Raw genomic sequence first — 22,057 nt, forward strand, 5'->3', positions numbered from 1 at the left:
AAACGACTAAAATGCTACAGTATATTCGATAAGGTATCTCAAACGAGAAACATTTAGAATTTCAAACATGTATTTCTATTATGAAATGTTGGCTTAACTATAAAACACTCTGTATACGTGAGCGCGCGCGCGCGTTTTTATGTGACTGCGCATAAAAGAAATGATTTCTGCCGACCGATCGTAGGAATAAGAAAAATAATAGATCAACCGCTTTTCTTAAATGGTATTGCTTTAATAGTAAATAGTTTCAATGAAAACGATTAAATCAAAATTCATTCTTCGATCTGTTAACCGAGGAAGACGAGTTACGTCTCGTCGTTTAATTGCTTAATTGCGACTCTCTCCAATATAGAATGCAACTATTCCTTTTCTCAGAGACGCTTAGAGATTTCTTTAGGTGTTGTTTCGTTTGTTTCAAAGATAAACTATATTCGAGTTACGATCGACCCGACTAAAAAGTCGACGTATCTGTGTTATTAATTTAACGATTCAGTTAACGAAACTAGCAAATAGAAAAAGTAAACGTTAACGTTTATATATCGGTAAATAAACTAAAGAAGCATTCGTTTCGCGAAACTACTATACGTGCAAAATACGAATAATTCAAGTGCTTTGAGATTAAAAGCATCGAAACTAGGTAACGACAGTTATAATAGTTTATGTGTAGAGAGCTAGATAATGATAATCGTTCTTGTTAAAAAAAGAACAATTATTTTTACGGTAAATCACTTGCGTAACATAATTGGGCCTTAGTAAAGCTATCTTATCTGTCTATCTCTCTCTAATTTACATAAAGTAACCGTAAAGCGACACTCTTCCAGCAAAATTAGGACTAAAGTTAAAATGAAAATTCATATCCCCACGATAATTTAAATAACAAGTAAAACAATTAAAATAATCCATGTGCCCGGAATAAAATATTACGAACGAAAGTTCTGTCCTTCGTGCGCCTGTATAAAAAAAAAAAAGGAATATGTACAATTATCTTTAAGTCAAAGTTTCTTAAGATTTTATCGTTGTACCGTACAGGCATATGTGAAGGTAATAACATGGCGATTGATTCCAGGCAAATTTCAACAAAAAATCGCAACACTGGCAAATAAAAGAAAATCACAGCTTCGATCAATTTAATGCACAAAAGACCATCCGCGAAACTGCCAGCAACGACCATCCTTCCGCGAAACGATCTAATCCGACGATGCAATATCCTGACAATAGCTGAATCCAACCGGTAATCGTCGGATAAGATCTGCGTGTGTGCTTAACGATCCGACTTCCTGTTTACCAGATGCTCGATACGTTTCTGCTAACTTGTGTAATACGACGTTTTACGCAATCGATGAATTCTCCAGAAAGGAAACAGGAAAAAGAGAAAGAACAAAAGAGAAACAATCAAACTAAAACTGCGGGAAATCTCCATTTATTCGAGTTATTAATCACGTTCCAAGTCACTTTTTCCACATCGTCTGTTATTTTTCGAACAGAGTCGAAGCTTTAAATTTTACATAACTGATAATTTTCCTATCCTTTCAGTTATTAACGTTACTGTGTTGTTGTTGTTGTTGTTGTTGTTGTTGTTGTTGTTGTTATTATTATTATTATTATTATTATTATTATTATTATTATTATGCGAACCGCTCGAAAGTATATAACAGCTCGGCACGATACCTGCTCCGTTCACAATGTATCGATTTAATAACGAAATTACGAATAAGAAGCATCTGCAGCCATTTTAAACGGCCATTATTTTGCAAGCTATGAAATAATAAAATCACAATGCCTCGGCACCTTGTTGCGTGGGAAACTCTTTATCGCGAGATCGTGTAATTTTCAAATCATCGGCAAAGAAGATTTTTCTTCAAGCGCTGTAAAAAGTAGTACCTACGTGGTATATGAAATAGACGTTATATGCATGAATCGTACATTCGATCGATAATTTAAATTTATTACCTGCTGATTACATAAAAAACCATTCATTTTATTTAGTTTAGTATTTCTTCCAATTTATCATCTTCTCATTCCACGAATCACTTTATTCCATCGCTTGTGATATTTAATTTATTTTTAATTAATTATTATGTACGGTGGCAGAGTTTACATTTCGTGGCGAGATATATCAAAGTGTCTGGATATTTATCGGATATTTATCGGATATTTATCGGATATTTATCAGTGGAGTGTATGCCAGTAACAGCGTTTCGAACGAAAGCTCTCAAGCCATTTGCGAGTCGTGAAAGAGGAAGGTCAGGCAAGATTTAGATATTTCGCAAAGTGGGCAGTTGATTAACACGGGAGAAATGGAGAATTTCCTTTAAAATTCAATGAAAAATATATAGAAAATATATAGTTTGCAGAGACCGATCGTCTTATCGAAACAAAAAGTAATCTATCGTTTTAATAAATTAACTAGAAATTATGATATATCGAGAAAAAAGGAGCAATCGAACAATCTTATTTATATACGTTTGAATAAAAGAACAGACAAACAACAGAATTCAACAACGCCGATCAATCGTCATAAATGTTTCATACACACGGTATCATTATTTTCTTCCCAACAAGCGTTATTCGTTCAAAATTTTCTCGTTTAACCAAATATCGAATTATCATCGTTAGAAATCATTTACACATCGCTGTACAGTGAGCAATTACGTTACAAAAGAGAAAAGAAAAAGCAGAATTCACGCCGATTCGTGAGACGAAAGCGATTTACTTGAGCGAAAAATAGAAACCGTGACGAAACCGTGACATAATTAATCGGAAAAGGAGCAACGCGATGCAAGAAGCGAACGGTTTCCAAACGCGTTTGGTACACTGCACGTTCCACTTTGACCGATGACGGTATGTGCGTGCGCGCGCTCCTGTAACTTTTGGCTGTGCGTAATTAAAGATTTACGTAATCGCCCCTACGAGCATGAAACTCTCAAAGTGCATCAACTGCGGAAATTTTTCACAGTAGCTGGTTAATTGATTTCCAAACAACGATATTTCGGTTATTCGTAAGATCCTAAGATCCTAAGATATTCGTAGTTGCAGCAACATCATATTCTTGATATGTAATTGTGCTTTCGAAGAGAAGAGCGAGTGGAAACAACGTATTATTATTATTATTATTATTATTATTAGACTTAAAGGATGTTTAGAGTATATGTGGTAAAGTAGGAAATAAGTAAAATGGAAGATGATAAAAGTAGGAAAAGCAGGAGATTGGAATAGGCGAAAGCCGAGAGGTGACTGTTATCGTTATTATTAGTATCATTATATTAGAAAGGATCAAGCGCGAAAATTGGAAAATTTACTGCATATTCCCATCATCTATTCTATCTGCGTGTATTTATCGAAAACGTACATATCTAAGCTATCTCCTTTCAAATGTTTCCATGCAAAGTTTCAGCCTTTCCTGCAAACTTTTCTCCATCTCTCGTCGTACACGTGCCAAATAAGAAACGCCAATACGATTTTCACCTGAACGTACAAGTATCCGTTTCAAGAGATTGCCGTGCAAGGTACTCGCGTTCAACTCTGACAATTCTTCCGATAGACGTCGTTAGATTCGATATCGCTAGCTACATAGTTAGCTCGATGGTTCCAGCTATTGTACCCACGCAAAACGCGTTTCTAGGTGTCTGAGTTGGACTCGCGTAATTATGCGCAGCGTAACGGAACTTTGCGGACATACACACACACACACGCACATATACACGCATCTCGAAAGAGCGGAGGCGGCGGAGAACGGTTGTTCGACCAGTCATAAAACGCTTTTAATCCACGCAAACATCAACGATCGAAACGCCTTTTTTTCTCTCGTACGCCGTGAGACATCTTACGCGGTGCGTTGAAATTTACCCTTTTCCGTTTGACGATTTTACGCTTGACGTTTGACGTCAAACGTCGTGGCTTTAAAAACAAAAATCGTCTGCCGACACGTCAGATGCAGATTAGTGAAAGGCAGTCCCCTTGAGAACCGAGCGAGCTGTTCGTGACAAAGGAACGCGCACAGACGACCAGAAACGTCGAACAACGTCTTAACCTTTCTGGACTGGGAAGAGTACCGATCGTACAAATGCGAATACATCGTAGAGAGAAACGTAGGCATTAAATTACGATAGAGTAGAAAAAAGATTCTTCTTTACTTTAGTTACGTTACATTTGTTAGCACATTTACATGTGACTAAAAGATGATTTATATCCGATTAAAGCTGAGACACGAAAGTCAACGCATCTATAGACTGACGTGTACTAGATTGAAATGCGAATGAAACAGGTAATCAAACGAATTAAGGTTTCTATCGCACGATCTACGACGCCATCGAAGGAATGGCCAAGCAGTAAAGGACCGATGTTCGACCAAAGTTCGGCCGCGATGCATGTCGCGTTGGCAAAGCGTTTCGAATTTCCAGTTCCAGGAACAGATTGCAACCATCTACCTTGATTACTAAAGAAGTTTACACTTTTCAAAATGAAAAATTACGCCGATGAAACGCTATAAATAAAAGTTGAAACATACAGCATTTGTATAACGATAATCCGAGGCAAGATAATTTATACAAAGAACGAGAGAAACGAAATCCGTCAGTTTGCATTACGATAAGTCGAAACATTGTATGCAAATCTGGGGATATTCGTGGCAAAGTACTATAAGCAGGTAATGCGTTTCAAGGATCGTTTTACAGCGAGGACCGTAGAAATTCGTAGAAAATGAACGTGGATGACAAAGAAATTTATATCCTAAAAATATTTGGAAATATTTTGTTTATTTGTCCAACTATTATATCGATATTCATATTATTTTTACGGGTATAATTAAACAGATAAAATTTCGAATACATGCTATCTGGATTAAGATCCATCAGCTTTTCGTATCGAAAAATGTTAACTCTGTACCCGTCGAGTTTTCTTTTCGTGCTCGATATCGCATACGCTGCAATGAAATCGAATCATCAAATATCTCTACAACGCTTTTCATTGCATTTGTCTACTTGCGTAGCATTTTTCGATATTGTCTCGTCTCAACGCGAAACGTGTTCCGCGTTATCGTTCAGATCGACGACCGCTTCTTAAAAATCTCAAATTAGTAGAAATTCCCACTGCAGAATATTCCCACGCGTGGAAAATCCTCCAACCTTTTTTCACTCGCGCGGCTATTCCGCGTGCAAAAGTAGATGTCAAATGGCGAGCGATAAAAATGCAAACGATGCACCACATGCGTCAAAAGGATCCCAGAATTCTGATGTCACAGGGTGTAAAAGAAAAGTAGCCGACTGGTGGTCCGAACGAGAGATCTTTTAATCGTTCCTTTTTCTCACGCCTGCGTTATGTATCCACCGTTTAAACGACTCTTTTATCATCCATATATTGGAAGAACTAGGATGCATCCGATTCGGCGCTGCATTTCCAATTTTCGTGATCAAAGAAACGTTTCATCGATTCTGTTTAAATTATTTCAGTTGCTTAAACTCGATTTATATCGTTTAAATTATTTGACGTAGAATCATTAAGCAAAAAATATCTCAGATAGGAATTTTACGTACTCTTTAAAACGTCTCGCTCGAAATTATTAGCATTGTAGACGTTTCAAAAGATAGAGTACGGTGAGAACTGTACAAGCGGTGAAACGATCGAATTATTCAATTTTCCATTGCTTCGACGTCATTATTATCGCCCGTAATAAATGATTCCACGAGTCAGATTGAAATTTTGGAAAATTTCTCTGAATTTCGTAACTAATCGGTTAAAATTTTCCTTGATCGTGGTACTTGGATCGAAGGACGAACGAAACATGCGCGAATATTCGCGCGTGTGTGCGCGCACTTTCACTGCGCGCTTCAAAATGTAGGCCTGAATTCGTTGTTCGTTATTTTCACTCTGACTTTACCACGTATTTTGGATCGTTATCGTGCAAACGGATAATCTCAATCGATAAATCTTTCCTTCCACCATCTAGATCCGTTTACTACGTTCCATACGAAACTAGCAGATGTCCCGATTGACTTGCGAACGAGAGTGTAAGCGGCACAAGCATAGACGGGACAAAGAACGCGGCGGTTAATCGTTAATTTGACCATCCAATTATCGAATAACGTTTGTCACTCGTACGGTATGCACTTTTACGGTTTACCATTCGCTTTACAGAATCACGGCGAGAATAAATGACAAAAAATTACTTCAAATTTATTTGTACGATAATCTACTCTTGGGTTATCTGGTGTGTTAAGTTCGAAACAATGGAAATTGTTAGCATCGAAATTTCACGAAATTCAAATGGGGCAACTTAAAAAGATAAAAAAGATAAAAAGATAAAAAAGATGCGATCATTTTTGTCCAGTACGTGAAAACCAATTCGATATCGATTCGATATCTGGACCGTATTACTTATGGAACAGGCCAATAGTTGGAATTTACTTAATCATAGCTCCATCTTATAAAACAAATATAAAATATAAAATATTAAATATAACGTTTCTCACCGTATTTGTTGAAAATTTGCATTGAAATTGATATTCTCCGTTGCTAAACAATCGCTTTTTATTTCGCTAGTAATCGCGTTTCGATCGCTCGAATCTCACATATGACAGCTAGACGAAGGAAACGCGTGTAACTCGCGTTTCTACCGGTCGATTAAAATTTTGCTTCGCGCCGTTCAAGTTTCTTTCGAGATCGCGCGTTTCTTTTCCTCGAAAGTTATTCACGTGGCATGCAAGTAGCACGATCTCGTGACAACGCGATACCCGCGAGGTCCCGGTACGACGCGTTGCGTCGAGTAGTTTGCTCGTTTATTTCTCCCGTCTGCTCTATTTTCGTTGTGCACGCGGCCGCATCCTCTCTGGCTAGACCAGGATGTACTCCGAGCTCACATCCGGATGCAAGACACACGTAGCAGAGCAACCGCACACGACCACAGGCAACCACACGCGGCCTCTGCACTTGCCCTTGCGCGCGTTTTCGAGCACCGCTATTCTGTCCAACCCAAGTCCAAGACTTACGGCCAGCATTTCCTCCGTTGGATTATCACGATATCTTTGTGGCAATGACCGACTCTTACGTTACAAAATCCTAGCTAGGTACGATAATAACGACGACAATGACGAATTTCAATGAAAAATCCTCCTACTTGTGATACGATAAATGTTTGAAATATCGCTTCTAAACGCTTTTATTCTTTTGGTTCTTTCAATGTCCTATACGTACGTACAGTCTAATAGAATAAGAGTTTAATATACAATTTCGTAAAAATGCAATTTTTATTCATTCGGATACAGTAACGTATCGATCTCGAATAACATAGGAAAACAAAGCGTATTTAACGTTCCACGATAAACGACGAATGTCGAGCGCGCATAAGCGTGAATTTCTGCATCACTATCCAACTGCCAGGTTGCAAAACTTTTACACGACACGCGAACCAACGAATAAAGAGCACAGCGTACACGCGTTGTCGTCGTACTAAATGCAAACTGATTGCTTGTCACGTGCACGCTCATTACTCGTAATACGGCCATCTCGATATCGTTACAATTCCAATCCGATAACGTGCCAGGCTAAATCAGAGCACTCGTTGTACGACTCTTTTAAAACATTCGCCTAACAAACGTTCACCGAATAATTCGGCACGCGTGTTTCATCCCTTTATCGCGCATTGTACGTTCGACTTTTATTTTATTTATTATATTTTATTTTGCGTTTACAAACAGAACATTTTTCGTAAGAGTTTGCAGTTTAGTAATAAGCGGTAACAACGACGATAAATAGCGAAATAACGACCTTGATAATAATTTTCATTTAACGATGATCATTCAACTGCCAATATCTGTAAAATAACAACCTATAAAGATAATAATATTCCGCAAAGTATCAAAGAATATTACAATCGATTTCTACGTCAAAGCATAACCTACATATTTAGTTTATCTATTTATTTATCTTTCTAATTTTCGCGTCGGTAATTTTCTCATTTACTTTAGGGACAATGTCTCTAACCATTAGAAAATTATGAGAGCGCAACTGATTGCTTTTATACGCATAACCGTATCAAAGCAAAGCCTCGTGGAAACGAATGGAAAAACAAAATTAAGTAGAATAAATAAAAGCGTAAAAGCGTAAACGATCGTGACTATAATTGTTTCGTCTTGTATCAACTTTAATCTCGATGATTATTCCTCCAACTAAATACATGTCTGCTTAATGACCATAAAAACTAACGGAATTTTTATATCTTTACAAATAACTTTGTAACTTTAAGTCTTACTTTCAGATATATCGTTCTGAGAGTTTCTCCCATTCTTCGGCACTGCTATCTCTACCTACGAGTGTCGCGCCTTTATTTTATTTGATATTTTACATTGCCATATTAATTTCTCGAAAGTGCTAATAAATGCATTAAATCGAAAGAACGTAACGAATTATATACATTTCACGTCGTCATTTCACGTCTATTTGTAATTATCTTACTACCACGCGTCACAAACAGATTGTCATATAATTTCACAAATTTCCATCCGATTTGCAAAGTACTCTGTCACTTATCTGTCAAAGCATTCTAGCTTCGTATCATATCATAATATCATGCACAAGCAGGAAAAGGCATCAATCCGCCCCCGAGCAACGTTTACGATAAATCAGATCAATTCATCGAGGGAACGAGCATGTTTTTACTTCAACGAGGATCGAGCTATCTGCGAGCGACAAAGGGTTCGCATTATCGAAAAATCCATCCATCGGATGGGAAAGTAGTTATTGTAACCTGGTAGATCTAAAACAGTAGGAATGAAATATCGAAAAAGAAGAAATGGAGAATAAACGTCGTTTATGACGGCACGAATTTTCGATGAAAAGTTTTCTCAAGATGTTTTCAAAGACAGAATTTTGTTGTTAGCTCGATGACGGGTCGATATCGATGAGAAACATGGTGCTGACGGAAGTGTTTCGGACGGTATATTGACCAACGAAACGTCCACGCGGCGACCTAATACATCGTAAGCAGTAAGCAGCAAGCAGCGAGCAGCGAGCAGCGAGCAACGAGCAGCAAGCAGTAAGCGTATATAACGCAACGCGCACAATTCAAAGCCGACAACGCGATACGTCACTGTTATTTGCCATCCATTCGACGGACAGGGTCCTCGTAGCGAGTACTTAAATTAGCACGCGGTCATGAGCCCCGAATTCTGGGCCAATAATGTCACGGCTTTCTCTCAATCCCATCACGTCTAGCGAAAATACCGCAAACAATTCGCATGCTAGCTCGCGAACATGAGCGGAATCGCTTCTGCATCGACCAACCTGTCCTCGTTCGTGAAAAAATATCGGAACGATACTGTTGAAGAAGAAACGAATATGCGAATAATAACTGACGCAACATCTTGATCTACGCGACGTTTCGAGGAAAAGAAGGCGAGAGAAAACATTTATCCACGGCTCGATTTGCACACGATTCGACGATGATTCGAGAAATCTATATGAAGCCTGTAGTTCTTCGTCCAAGCATCTGCTCTAAGATGCAGCAAGTTACTCCAAGAGAAAGTATATATGGTCCAGTGAGGTATTATACGTTTTTAACGTGAACTTTCTTCAAGTAGAACGTTAGCAGGACGATATCCCATTATACCTCTGCTTCCACATAATCGTCTACTTCCACGCGATAAATCTTTCCTTTATTTACTCGAAAGAATCTGGAAAGCTCGTATCTTTCTTTGCTACGCGTATCTCTTGTCTTTTGCCGAAGAAAATTATTCTTCGCGTTTGTTTAAAACAGATTCAATAACGGTAAACACCTTTCTCCAATGCGTTCTCTCGATTTATTGTATTTAAAGCGCACGCACGAGGCAAAAATCGACAATTCATTTATTCATTTTTTTTGTTATTTCGACGTCGCTCATTTACGACTGGTGATTAGGATTGGACAAATTAGCTTGACGAAGGAATAACTTTTTACATCCAAAGATATATAAGGTGTATAAAGATACAAATTTGGTTTCTCCATCTATTTACTTGTTGAAAGATTTGTCAATGTTAAGATTCAGCGCGCTTTGATGTTTAAAAGAGTAGAAAATATATCAATATCGATCATACAACGTCCATATTTAGGTTTATATAATAGACGTTTTATTTTATATAAACATTATATACGTATAAGAGAACATGTACGTAATTAACCGAAGCTCAATAACATTTCAGTTTGCGTTCCATTCGATCCATATCATTTTGCCATTCGATTTCACCAATTCAATGGAAAATTAACGAAAGCGGTCCTTTCGAAATACCATCCACGCGAAATATTAGAAATTATGAACGTTTTCGATCGTTAATTATCGAGCCGCGATCGATCTAAAAATCAATTTATATATCAAAATCGTGAGAGTCATTTAATTACGTATGAACAGAAAGGGGGAAAACAGAAAGAAGTACTCGTTTGTCCATAAGGCCAACTCGTTCCAACAAATTGAAACAGATGGCCTTTACTTTATCGGTTCTATCGCATAGTCTCGAGTTAATTATTATTTTATTACTTGTTTTCCAGACCACCATGGATCGTTTTCTTCGTTCAAAATCTACATTTTCCTATTAAGGCTTATAAATCTTTTATTTCTGTTATTTATGCTATTGCAGTACATCGATGGTATTTCACATGCGCAAAAACCTAATAACAACTAATAAATTAAACTAATAATAATAATAAATTTATCTTAAATATGACAAACAAAAGAACGTGAAGTCTATTCACTTTGTACAATTGAAGTTAAAAGAAAGTATAAACGTTTACGATGACTGCGAATAAAATTTATATTCAAAGGACGATGAGACAGAACATTTCGTCCATTATTTCGGCGAAATATTTAAATGTTCAAACCGAAAGCTGAACCAAATACACGATCGAGTTAAAAGCTCGATTACGTTCGTTGAAACTTCCGCGCGAACGTTTATCTGAATATTTAGTAATTATTAAGATAACCTTTCTTTGATCTGGCAGGTAATTATAAAAGATATAATAATTGAAACGACACATTTACCTCGCACATTTTCACTGCTAATGTACATCCTGTTACAGTTTATAATAGAATGTTAAAGTGGTGTAAAAATAACGTTTAACGAATAATATACTATACAATAAAATGACCAACGACTTTGTCCTGTACCATATAAATTTGGTAAAGTTCTATTACGTTAAATTTTACCGTAGTCTATAATGCAACTTTAACCTCTCGTGATAGTAACAGTGTTCCAATGTTTCGATATACTGTAAAACCCACGAAAATTCTACTATTTTTTCTGCCCTTCAACGCGTGTCCGCACCCCGGGTACTCGCTTTGCATCGCGTTTATGCCGATCGTTGCTTTATTCACTTTCACTTATCCTAGTTACCGTGCACCAGCATACGTGAATAACCTAGAGTAGTTTCCAGCAGCTCGGCGCTCACAAGCATCGATTTTCTACACGAAACGACATTCGAAAACTATAAACAATATCTTGGTCTTTAAAAACAATCGAAATGGGCGTTGTCCGATCGAACGAATGGCGATTTCATTCGCCACGGGGTTCGCAGAACAGTACTTTCGCTAAAGAAACTTTCCTTTAGTCGATAAACCGTGAGACACCTACTAGTAATCCTTCGTGCTTGAACTTTCATTTATTCCAACGATATTCTACGATTTCACGGTACTCGTTAATCGGTAAATAAAAGCGTTTGCACAATATTATCTCGCATTTTTGTACCTTCGTATATATATATATATATATATATATATATATATATATATATTATTTGCTAATCGCAGGAAAATGATTCCAAGAAATATACTTCAAAGAACTCTTTAAACGCGCAACGTCTCGAGGTATTAAGAATAATTTAACGAACGTGTATATATAGGTCCCTAGGTACTACCGATGCCTTAATATGTATGCATGCATGTACGTATGTATGTATGCACACACCTGTACATGCGCAGGGGCAGGGGCAGGGGCAGGGGCAGCTAGGGAGCTGACTCGAGTACCTTAAATATCCAACTCATTATCGAGCATATGAAAAAATGTCAGAGGAAGAGCATTATTTGACATGGCATTCGATTAACATCGCAAATACGATAGTAATCGTGAAATTATCCTCAAAGACGTATTTTTCGATATTTCAAGGTCGACGATGATTTTTTCAAGCCTTTAAATACCAGCCTGTATACTGTTATCATCGTGCTTAGGCTATACGTATATAGGTTATATAGGTATAGCCGAGGTTAGGACAAGTGCGTAATAAGATGATATTCGCGTGATCCTCGATACGAAAATGTTAGAAACTCGGAAAACGTCGGATCGATCTGTTATTCGATAGGCTGAGCGTTTGCCTGATCTTACAACTTTCAACAAAGTCCGTTTCCGAGGAGCGTAATCGAACAAACAGCTTATCACGATGTTTCCACAACGTTTGGAAATATTCGAGAACGCGTTAAAACTGCAAGTTACACGAACGGAGTCGTGGGTTGATCGTTCACGGAAACGCGGACGATCAAAGTGGATGATCGTCGTTTCGAACGTTTGTTGAAATAAATTTTCCTTCCTCCATCTGCCTATCGTAGTCATCGAATTATTCGCAGCTATTATCAAACGTTTCCGAGTTCCTCGTATTCGACGTCACGTGGATATCACGGTATTATAAATAAATCTTTGAATTGGTCTTACTCTTAGCTACGATATAACGCCGTGATGATAAGACTATATGTATAGTCCGGTTTAAAAAAACATCGATGAGCTTGAAATCTCGAAACGCACGACTCTGAAGGATGTCACGTTCGCCATCATATTTACCCTTCTAGACCAAATTTTCTCTATTATCGATAATAAGAGATACGTATACGTAGAGGGTAAGTCAATAAAAATGACCATTCGAGATATTTAAGGTACTTGAATAACAGTTTTCTGACGTTGATATCCTGATATGTTCGAGTAAATTCCGATTACTATTATATGAACTGCGTCAGAAATACCGATTTCTTTACAGCCTTACGTATACGTACATTATCACAGGCATCGCGTCGTGCATGCAAATTCAGACACGTACAATGGAAAAATAATGAAAATTAAAACGATTCTAAGAACAAATATTATTTGTTCGTTTGTTCGCTCATTTGTTCGTTCGTTTGTTCGTTTGTTCGTTTGTTCAATGTGACAACGATACACATATACGATATTGAAACAAATATTACGTTCCAAGATAATTTATTATTTGCTTAAAAGAGACAAATAAAATAGAAATTAGTTGAAAGCAATCTATTTCGGCTTATGACAAAATAAAAACTACTTTCGGTGCGTTACCTTCGTAGCAGAAATATTCTACTTATAAACAACAATTTAATACAAAGAAAAAAGCGAGTTAAACGAATACAAGAACTAGTAAATTACGTAAAATGCAATTAAATTGTACGGTAATATGTAATCGTAACTTCTCATTCTTTTGTGTCGTTAATGACTGAAAGCCACTAATTGACGCAACTATAAATAAATGAAAAACAAGAATAATCATATAACAAGCCCTCCAAAAGCCACGCGCTTTCCTATTCTTATCTCAATCTTTTTAAATCGAACGACTCACGGAACTCGCTTAGCCAAACCATAAACGAAACCCGCAGCCTTATCAAACTCTAAAACATCGAGAATGCCACCGGATAAGACCGGATACAAATCGCAATTACGTTGATACAAGCGAGCGGTCGAAAGCAATATGCCTGGATATGGGAGTGACGAGTTCGCACAAGAAGCGTTCAATAAAATCGCCAAGCAAAATTCTCGCGGCAAACGTAAAATTATTCCGGTGGGAATTTCGCAATTCGCAACTTCCGCGATACGAAACGTTTCAAAATCGACGGAAATCCAGCGTGTCGAGACGTTGAAACGCATGCATCAACGTTCGGATAAACAACGTGGTCGCGTGGTCGAACGGATCATTGAAAATCAAAGGTCAGTGGGCATCGCACCGGATACGAGGTGCGACGTTCTCTCACGTTGGGAAAGTCAACCGAGTTTCGCAACCCGGAGACACAAATCAGCCGAGCAAAAGAAGACTAGATACCGACCGTGTGTTCCCCTTCACCGATCGCTGACCACAGCTCGAGACCAGATCCGATTCGCATCTATCGCGAAACTCGTGAAATCTACTATCGAGTTGGGCAACTTTTCAACCGACAAATCCGCTGCTAACTTTATTCTCTACGGTGGAAAAATATTTGATCGAAAATATTTGATAGCAGAAATATTATTCTCTTCTGAAATGCGATGCACGCGTCCATCTACGGTAGCTCACGAAAGTATCGAAACGCTTGGCCGCAGACAAATCTTCTACGAATGCGCTTAAACTTCGACATCTTAAAAATTCAACGTCTGCAACGTTCGCACAGAATAATCAAATTTGTTGCGTATTGCAAATACTTTGACGTAATAACGAAAGGGCGTGAGAACATAACGCGCGGTTTAGATCCAACAAGGATAGATACGATCAAACAAAACATGTAACAAACTTGAAAAAAAAAAAAGTATGAAAAACGACAAAACGATTCGGATAACTCCTGTGGTTAGCTTATCCGAGACAGCGAGAAGATGTTATACGAGACAACTAGTGAAATAAACAAGAAAACCACTTGGAGAAGTAAGTTAAGTAATACGCACGCGCTACTCAATTATAATAACAACAACAACTGAGAATATTTATTATTATTATTACTATTATTATTATTATTGTTATTATTACTATTATTATTATTATTATTATTATTATTATTATTATTATTATTATTATTACCATTATCGCTGACGTTGTTGTTCTTGTTATTATATTCATGATATATATTATTAAGACAAACTTGTTTGCGTTGGACGAGGTGGGGTCGTCGACGCAGCAGTTTAGTTTAGCAGTTTACTCTTTATAGCCAAAATCGGCCTACTCTTAAACTGCGTAGACTTAAATAGTTTAAAATAAAGTTTAAAGATAAACTCGGATAGCTCGAATAACGCTAAGCTTATCCTACTGTTACATATGCTGCACGAAAATTTAGCAAACGATTATGACGATTACGTTGGCAAAGATTGAAACGAATTTCGAAATTCTATATACACATCATTTACCGATCACGATCATTTATCGTATATTTATTTGTATTTAAATGATTCGTTATATCGATAAACCTCGATATTTAGGCCGTGGATCTACTTTGTTGGAAATTAGATAACAGTAAACTAACAGAAATTAGGAAAGAAGAATTTATAATAAATACAACAGAGATTCGGATAATTTTCAGATAAATTTCACAATTTTTCATCGACCGTTTACTTCTATACTTTAAACAACGTCAAACAAAGTAATCGAATAACTGGTAATTTGTAAATTTCCATCAGAATCTAGCTATTCTATCTGGTCAGGAAGAAGAGCCTATTACTATCGATGACTCGTAGAATTTCGCTAATATTATCACTTGGATGGTGCGGCACGGCTTGTGCGTGTATACCGCTTCCATGTATAACGTCGTAACATGTATAAGCTTCCAAAGGTAACTTTAAATTCTAAAAAATATGAAAATATAAGAACAATTTCGATCGTTCTAAAGACTAATTTTACCCATAGAATATACTTTCAAAGAAAACAGAAAGAATTTCGAAAACGATTCATCGCAGATCGGTACAACGAATAACAACATGAAAATTGGAAAAGATGGAAAGACGGAAACTACAGTTTCCGTGGCTGCGACAGTAACGAGGCAGTTGCTTCACCAAGGAATCGGACTAAAAGTTCACGCTTCCAAAAAACTTTAATCTCATGTACATACAGAACTGTCGCGTACGCGCGGATTCTGTTGTCACAGAAAGGCGTTCGAACAACACGTCCTAGATTCGTACGATCACCCAATCCCAATTTTACCCATGCTACTCACCTCTGCGAGTAACGTCAGAAGCAGAAGAAGGTTGCCGCGAAGCCTGGAAATCGGTCGCGGAGAATCGACGGCCACGTCCTTCATCCTTAACGAAATCATAGAGCACAGTTATCAAGATATATAGAATTACGCGCGATTCTCGATCTTCTGTTCGCAGTGCGAAGCTTTCTTCTTTCGATCGACGGTATTCTCCTCCTTTCTCTTCTTCTCTGGCCTACTTGCACGCGACGATCGATTCACCGAAACTCACGATATCACGCACACTGTCGGCGAACACGTTGGCCGTCACTAAGAATGCGCGCGAGCAACGCTCGTGTGGTGTCTGTCGATCGATCGACGACGCACTGTGGATTGCCGCGATTCGCAAGCCGCGTACCTGCTATCACGAGGAATCGCGTATCCCAGCCTGGACAACACCTTGCGACGATACCTGTTCGCTCGATTCGCGGATAGCACGATGCCGACGATAGGCTTGTCGAGCGAGATGGAATCGTGGAAAAACAACCAGGGGAACGACAGCTGCCATATCCATCGGCAAGCTGACTCGAGTTTGGCTAACCGGAACGCTCCTCTCCTTCTGTCCTCGCCCCTCTGTCGTTGTTCCGGCTAGCTCGCTGTACACGCTATAGGTAGAAACGTTGCAAACGGTACACGACCATAACCACGTGCCGCCGTGTGTCACGAATGCGTGCCTCTTGGCTTTCTTGCCTCTTGGCTCTTGCCTCTTGGCTCCACTATTTCCCATGCATTTTCTACCGTTCGCTTTACAACGATCGTTACGCGGTTAACCGAATCTTTTCTAATCAACATCCGCGGTAATTGTCTATTACGAACGGATTGCTTCGTCCCTATGCGCTATATAAGATAACTTGGGATTAACCAGCAACGACCTCTCTGTCCTTCCTACTTCGGCTAGTTGTAGGATTCGTTTACAAATCCAAACGAATGAAACGTCAAGTTAGAAAATCGGTGAACCACGATCACATCAACGACATACCGATCGAATTAGCACGAACCACGCGGATAAATGCGTTCGTCGACAACAGGCATGCAACGTTCGATAACCAGATCGTGCACTATCATCTCTTCTCTTCGAGAAACGTGCAACGTGAAACAGTTCCAACTAGATAACACTCCGTCTCATCCTTCTTCTCCTCTTCCTCCTTCTCCTCCTCCTCTTCCTCCTCCTCCTCCTCTTCCTCCTCCTCCTTCTCCTCCTCCTTCTCCTCCTCCTTCTCCTCCTGCTCCTGCTCCTGCTCTTCTTCCTCCTCTTCTTCCTCGCCGCGCTCCTATTGCTTCTCGTTCCGAGCCCTTCAGCGCGTGCAATGGAATAACGACCCGGAGGGATGCTACCCTCTGCATCCGAGACAACGACAACGTAACGAACCGAGCGTTAGAAAATCTGAGCTGTCGCCGTTATTAATCGTGAGATTGTCTCGATATTCCCTGGCAATCTAGTTGCTCGAAACAAACGAATTTTCCCCGATATCCTGCAATTTCCTTTGATATTCTCCTTCCTCTCTTTCTCCTTCCACTTTTTCTTTTCTTTTTCTTACAACAAAAAGTATTGGTCGATTATGAATTTTTATTAAATCAGGATGTTTATTTTTACGCTTTCTTCTATCGAATACTTTCTTTTAAAAGTAAATGGAATGTACGACGAGGTAATTTCACTTTGTGAAAAGAAAATGCTAACGATATGAAAATATGAATGGCTAAAATTATTTAGCTTGTTTCTGCTATCGCGTTTCCCTTCTCGTCTACCAAACAACTTGCGTTAACGTCGTACAATTATGTAAATAACGAACGTCACAGAACGCCGAATGAATTTGAATCGATCTTCCAGCCAGTCCAGCGTGACTTCGTTTCTCTCCTTATCACGCACTTCTTCTATTTCGAATCGAATCGTATTTCCAAACGAAATTAATTAAGTTAAGACGTATGAAAAATGGGGATTCTTTCGAAATTCGAAAGGAAACGTTTCCGCGTATGTTGCTGATGATCGAAGATACGATCGTTAGAACAACGAAAGAACGTGGTGCATCAAAATTGTTTGGTTAATTTCATACGGTTGTCACTCTCGATTCCGGTCGATGATGAGAATATCAGCCGAAACGTGGCAGTACGTTCAATGTTTCAACGTCAAGGTGAAAGACGCCAGCTAGGAAACGGTATCGAGTGGTTATCAAATGTGAAACTCAAAGAATGTTTTATACTTTCGTCCGATATAGGCGTGTCTGTTGATTGATATAAACGAGTTTTCATATTTTTCCCGATTCAACTCGATTCACGACGTGTCAAAGAACACGAGCGTACCGTACCAACAAAATCAATATGTCAATAACAACTACCGTTCGGTATAGGTATCCAACGAATATCGTACGAAAACGAGAGAACCGCGAAAACCATCGCACGTACGTCCTCTTTTCTTTGTCGGACAGGAACCTGTTGTCCTGCTTCACCAACTTGACGGGCGTCGATGTCACAGGTAGACCAAAACATACGTGATCAATCCGTCGCGCACAACACGCACCACACACTGTTAAACGGTGAAATTCTCTGCGAAACGAGTATACACGACTTAGGAATAACGAAATCGAATACGTTTCATCGTCGACCGACACACATCCGTCGCCGTATCCCGGATTCTTGCTGCGCGAAAACGAACTAGCAACCAGCAAAACGAGATTCCGCACTGTGAAACGAGACTATACGGAGCGAAGGGTACTCGTGACAGCCAGGAGCAGCAGGCCCACGAGTCGAATCCTTGCCACGAAAGCAGAAATCGAGAGGCAAGGTAGCTTCAACGACGACAAATACGCGATTTCGTCCGAGCTGAGGTGCACTCGGTCAACTGGCGCGCTTTCATGACGCCTCTCCCGTTGCAGGCACGGCCAACAGGACCTCGGCTACTCTCACGGCACTCCAACTCGTGGGCTCGCCGAACCAGCAGCAGCTAAATCGCTTGCCTTGCCTCGTCCCTGGCCTCTCCCACCGTCGCACGGCTAACCTGACTGCCTTTTCATTCCATCCGTTTTTCTCACTCTCTCTCTCTCTCTCTCTCACTCACTCACTCACTCACTCACTCACTCACTCACTCACTCACTTACTCACTCACTCACTCTCTCTCTCTCTCTCTCTCTCTCTCTCTCTCTCCCTCTCTCGCTCGTTCGTCTCACCATCATTCGAATCACCGCCGACTACTGCCCCGGCCGGATACCCGACGCAGCCGCCACCACCTCCAACGTTTCCCCTCTCCCTCTCCCGCCCTATTCGCCGCTTTCCGTCGTTCCCTACCATCGAGTTAGAGCCCCCAACCTAGTACTCCCACCACCGCCACCTTTTGTATTCCCTGCTGCTACGAACCGCCGCGCCGCCATCGTCCCCGTCCATGTTCGCCGCTCCGAGTTTCCTCCCTCGCTCACTGTATGTTCCTCCAACTAGAGCTGCTTCGCTACCTATCCCAATAGAACGTTTCTCTGTTAGTTCGTCGTGTATGCGTGTACGCGTGTATGCGTATAGACTAGTAGCCAGGAACGTAGCTTGCCGAAGAGATACCTGCGTTCTTCAACTGCGTGGGTTCGTTGACTTACTTCGCGATCTTTCATTAAGTGCCTCCGTTCGCTTCCAGATTAGATTTCGTCTTTACCGAGGGAAGCAATTTTTGTCCCCGGCTCTTAGATTTTCGTTTCATTCTGATAACAAAACTAACGAGTTTAGGATTAAAAGCGTTTGTTGAAGATGATCAACATGTTCCTGTGAAACTGAACGACTCGTATTTTAAATTAGTTACCGGTGAAATACGTTCGAAATTAGAAAGATGTCGTAAATGTTTAAGAACCTTAAAATTTTGGTAGACTTTTTCGAGTTATCGAATGTCGCACATTTCATGGTACGTATTGGCACATTCTTGGAAATGAATCATATATTACGTTATAGAAATGGAACAATTCCTGTACAATGAATTTTAAAATAGTTTTTGCTTACGATAATAATTCTTATCAAAATCTCTAAAAATAAATTATCTATACCGTTCGAATAAAAAATGTTTACCGGTTTATGGTAGAAGGGAAAGAAAATATAAAGTCTCTGTCGATACAAGTTACATTTAATTTTTTGTCTGTTTGCAACTCTCGGTTACTCTCGCTTCTTCTTAAAACTAAACCTTTCGTTCGAACGATCTTCGAACTTAGAACCTACCTGATATTTACATAACCGAAGGATAAGACATGTAAAACTCAGGGACGTAGTTAAAAGCCTCTACTTTCTAATATACTAATATACTCAGAGAACTGTCTTTAACTTAACTGAAGGAAGTTAAAATCGACGACGATATTGTCGTATAAGGATGTGCGTATTGCGCAGGCGTAATATTTCTTCCGTAATAAAAGAATTCAAACGCTTCGTCCGACTCCTTAATAAATAAATACATTTAATTAATCGTTTGTTTGCATATAACTCTACAATCACATTTATCGTTGGATCGATTTTTAAGTGTAAAAGGTTTTAAGCATAAAGGCTTTAAATTTCCAAAGAATTGTACATTTTGTCGTTTTATTAAATTTCATATAACAAGATATTATTGAGTACATCGTATTATATCTTTATTTTAATGAAAGTTACTTTAATGGAGGTAAGCTACAACACGATATATCCTTAATGTTTAAATATGCCGTTTCATTACTGGCCTGTAACAAGATTATTAAATTTATTTGTACGTCATTAAATATAGATCTAAGGAAATGGACTAACGGCACCTTATTGAATCGCTTTTCGATAATATAAGCAAATGTTAACAGAATAACTTCATAATACGAATATAAATACTATTACCTGAATTTGTAATATTAATGCATTCTACCGATGAACAATTAAATTCAAATTCACATGTATTTAATAATTGAACAGAAACTGATCCTTTTAGGTACAAAATAAGCAGACGCATACATTCGTGCAGCTGAATCGGTAGAGCTAAAAATGAATGAAAAAGCTAGCTATAAATGACAGCCTAACGTTATAGACAGAATATGCTTTCCCATGCACGGTGAAACTGCAAAACATCGATCAGACTTTGATTTCCATAATATTTGGACATGTAATATATTTGTGGATATTTTGAACAACTGTTTCCTATGCGTATAAGGTACCACTACAGGGGACTCTGCTTATAGCTTTGCGTCTATGGCAATGTATTCGTTGATATTGGTTGTGACACCTAATTCAAAAAGTTATGTAAACTATAAACAAAAGATAAGAATTAGATTTGAGTCAGGAGCTATTTTATCCGGCCGCCACTAGGCGGTCGCAGCCAATAGCGCTATACGTATACGATGTCATAGGCACACAACTATAAAGACAGTTCGCTGTAATGGTACAGTGGTAGTGCAGTTTTTCGCCTATATCTCGGAAACTATGCCTATACAGCCTTTATACCTATAGGAAAGAGTTGTCCAAAATGTTAATTTCTACGATATATCCAAAAATCATGAAAATTGCAGGATAGTCAGTCTCTCTGCGATTTCACCTTATAAAGGAATTAGGATTTCAGTATCAGTATCCTATTGCTCTTAATTTTAGTATCTTGTTCCAACGAATCACGAGGGTAAACGAGCAATCAGTTGGTTAATGGGTTTCAGTAAGAGCCATTGTCATAAATGAAATAACATCGTTAACGACAAATTCGGGATCGCTACGTGTACGTATATGTAAGCATCAAGTATGTACACACGCGAGCGCGCGCGCGCACACACACACACGTACAGCTTGCTTCGACCTGATCAGCCATATTGTGACGTCCGCTGGAATTATGCACGCAAAATCGAAATGGTCGTTGATCGTGGCGTGTTTATACAGCATAGTGACAGTGACAACCACACCTTTTTCCCCTCTTTTTCTTAGCACTTCGCTACATATATTTGCCCAGGCTCTCCTCTTCTCGAGTGAGAGTTACTGGAGAGACACACACACACACACACACACACACACACACTATCAGTCATGCCGTGTTAGCACTTGTATCAACAAAACTTTACCAATCGTTCCTTCTTTTCCACCTCCAGCCCCTGGTACGCTCCCCACCTTTGAGAGCAACCTTCCGTCAGCGCTGCGTTTGCCCTCTACGCTTCTACCCTTATTGCGAGCCCTGAACAGAGAAA

The 22,057-nt window shown here is 39.1% G+C and overlaps 1 protein-coding gene across 5 annotated transcripts in view; it reads right to left on the reverse strand.

Annotated features, from left to right (window-relative positions):
* Window positions 1-19,217, reverse strand: part of LOC122573369 (tyrosine-protein phosphatase 10D) — a 55,834-nt gene extending 36,617 nt beyond the window's left edge. For 2 of the 5 annotated variants that reach the window (XM_043739620.1, XM_043739621.1), the window contains exon 1: window positions 15,903-18,936. In XM_043739620.1, the coding sequence (XP_043595555.1) occupies window positions 15,903-16,001 (99 nt within the window). In that variant the 5' untranslated portion in view covers window positions 16,002-18,936. Of the gene's footprint in view, window positions 1-15,902; window positions 18,941-19,199 lie in introns of those variants that run through there. The other 3 variants (XM_043739624.1, XM_043739622.1, XM_043739626.1) reach the window with 3 other exon arrangements.
* Window positions 19,218-22,057: the final 2,840 nt, after the last annotated feature.

This window comes from Bombus pyrosoma, linkage group LG12, assembly GCF_014825855.1.
Source record: "Bombus pyrosoma isolate SC7728 linkage group LG12, ASM1482585v1, whole genome shotgun sequence".
NCBI lineage: Eukaryota > Metazoa > Arthropoda > Insecta > Hymenoptera > Apidae > Bombus > Bombus pyrosoma.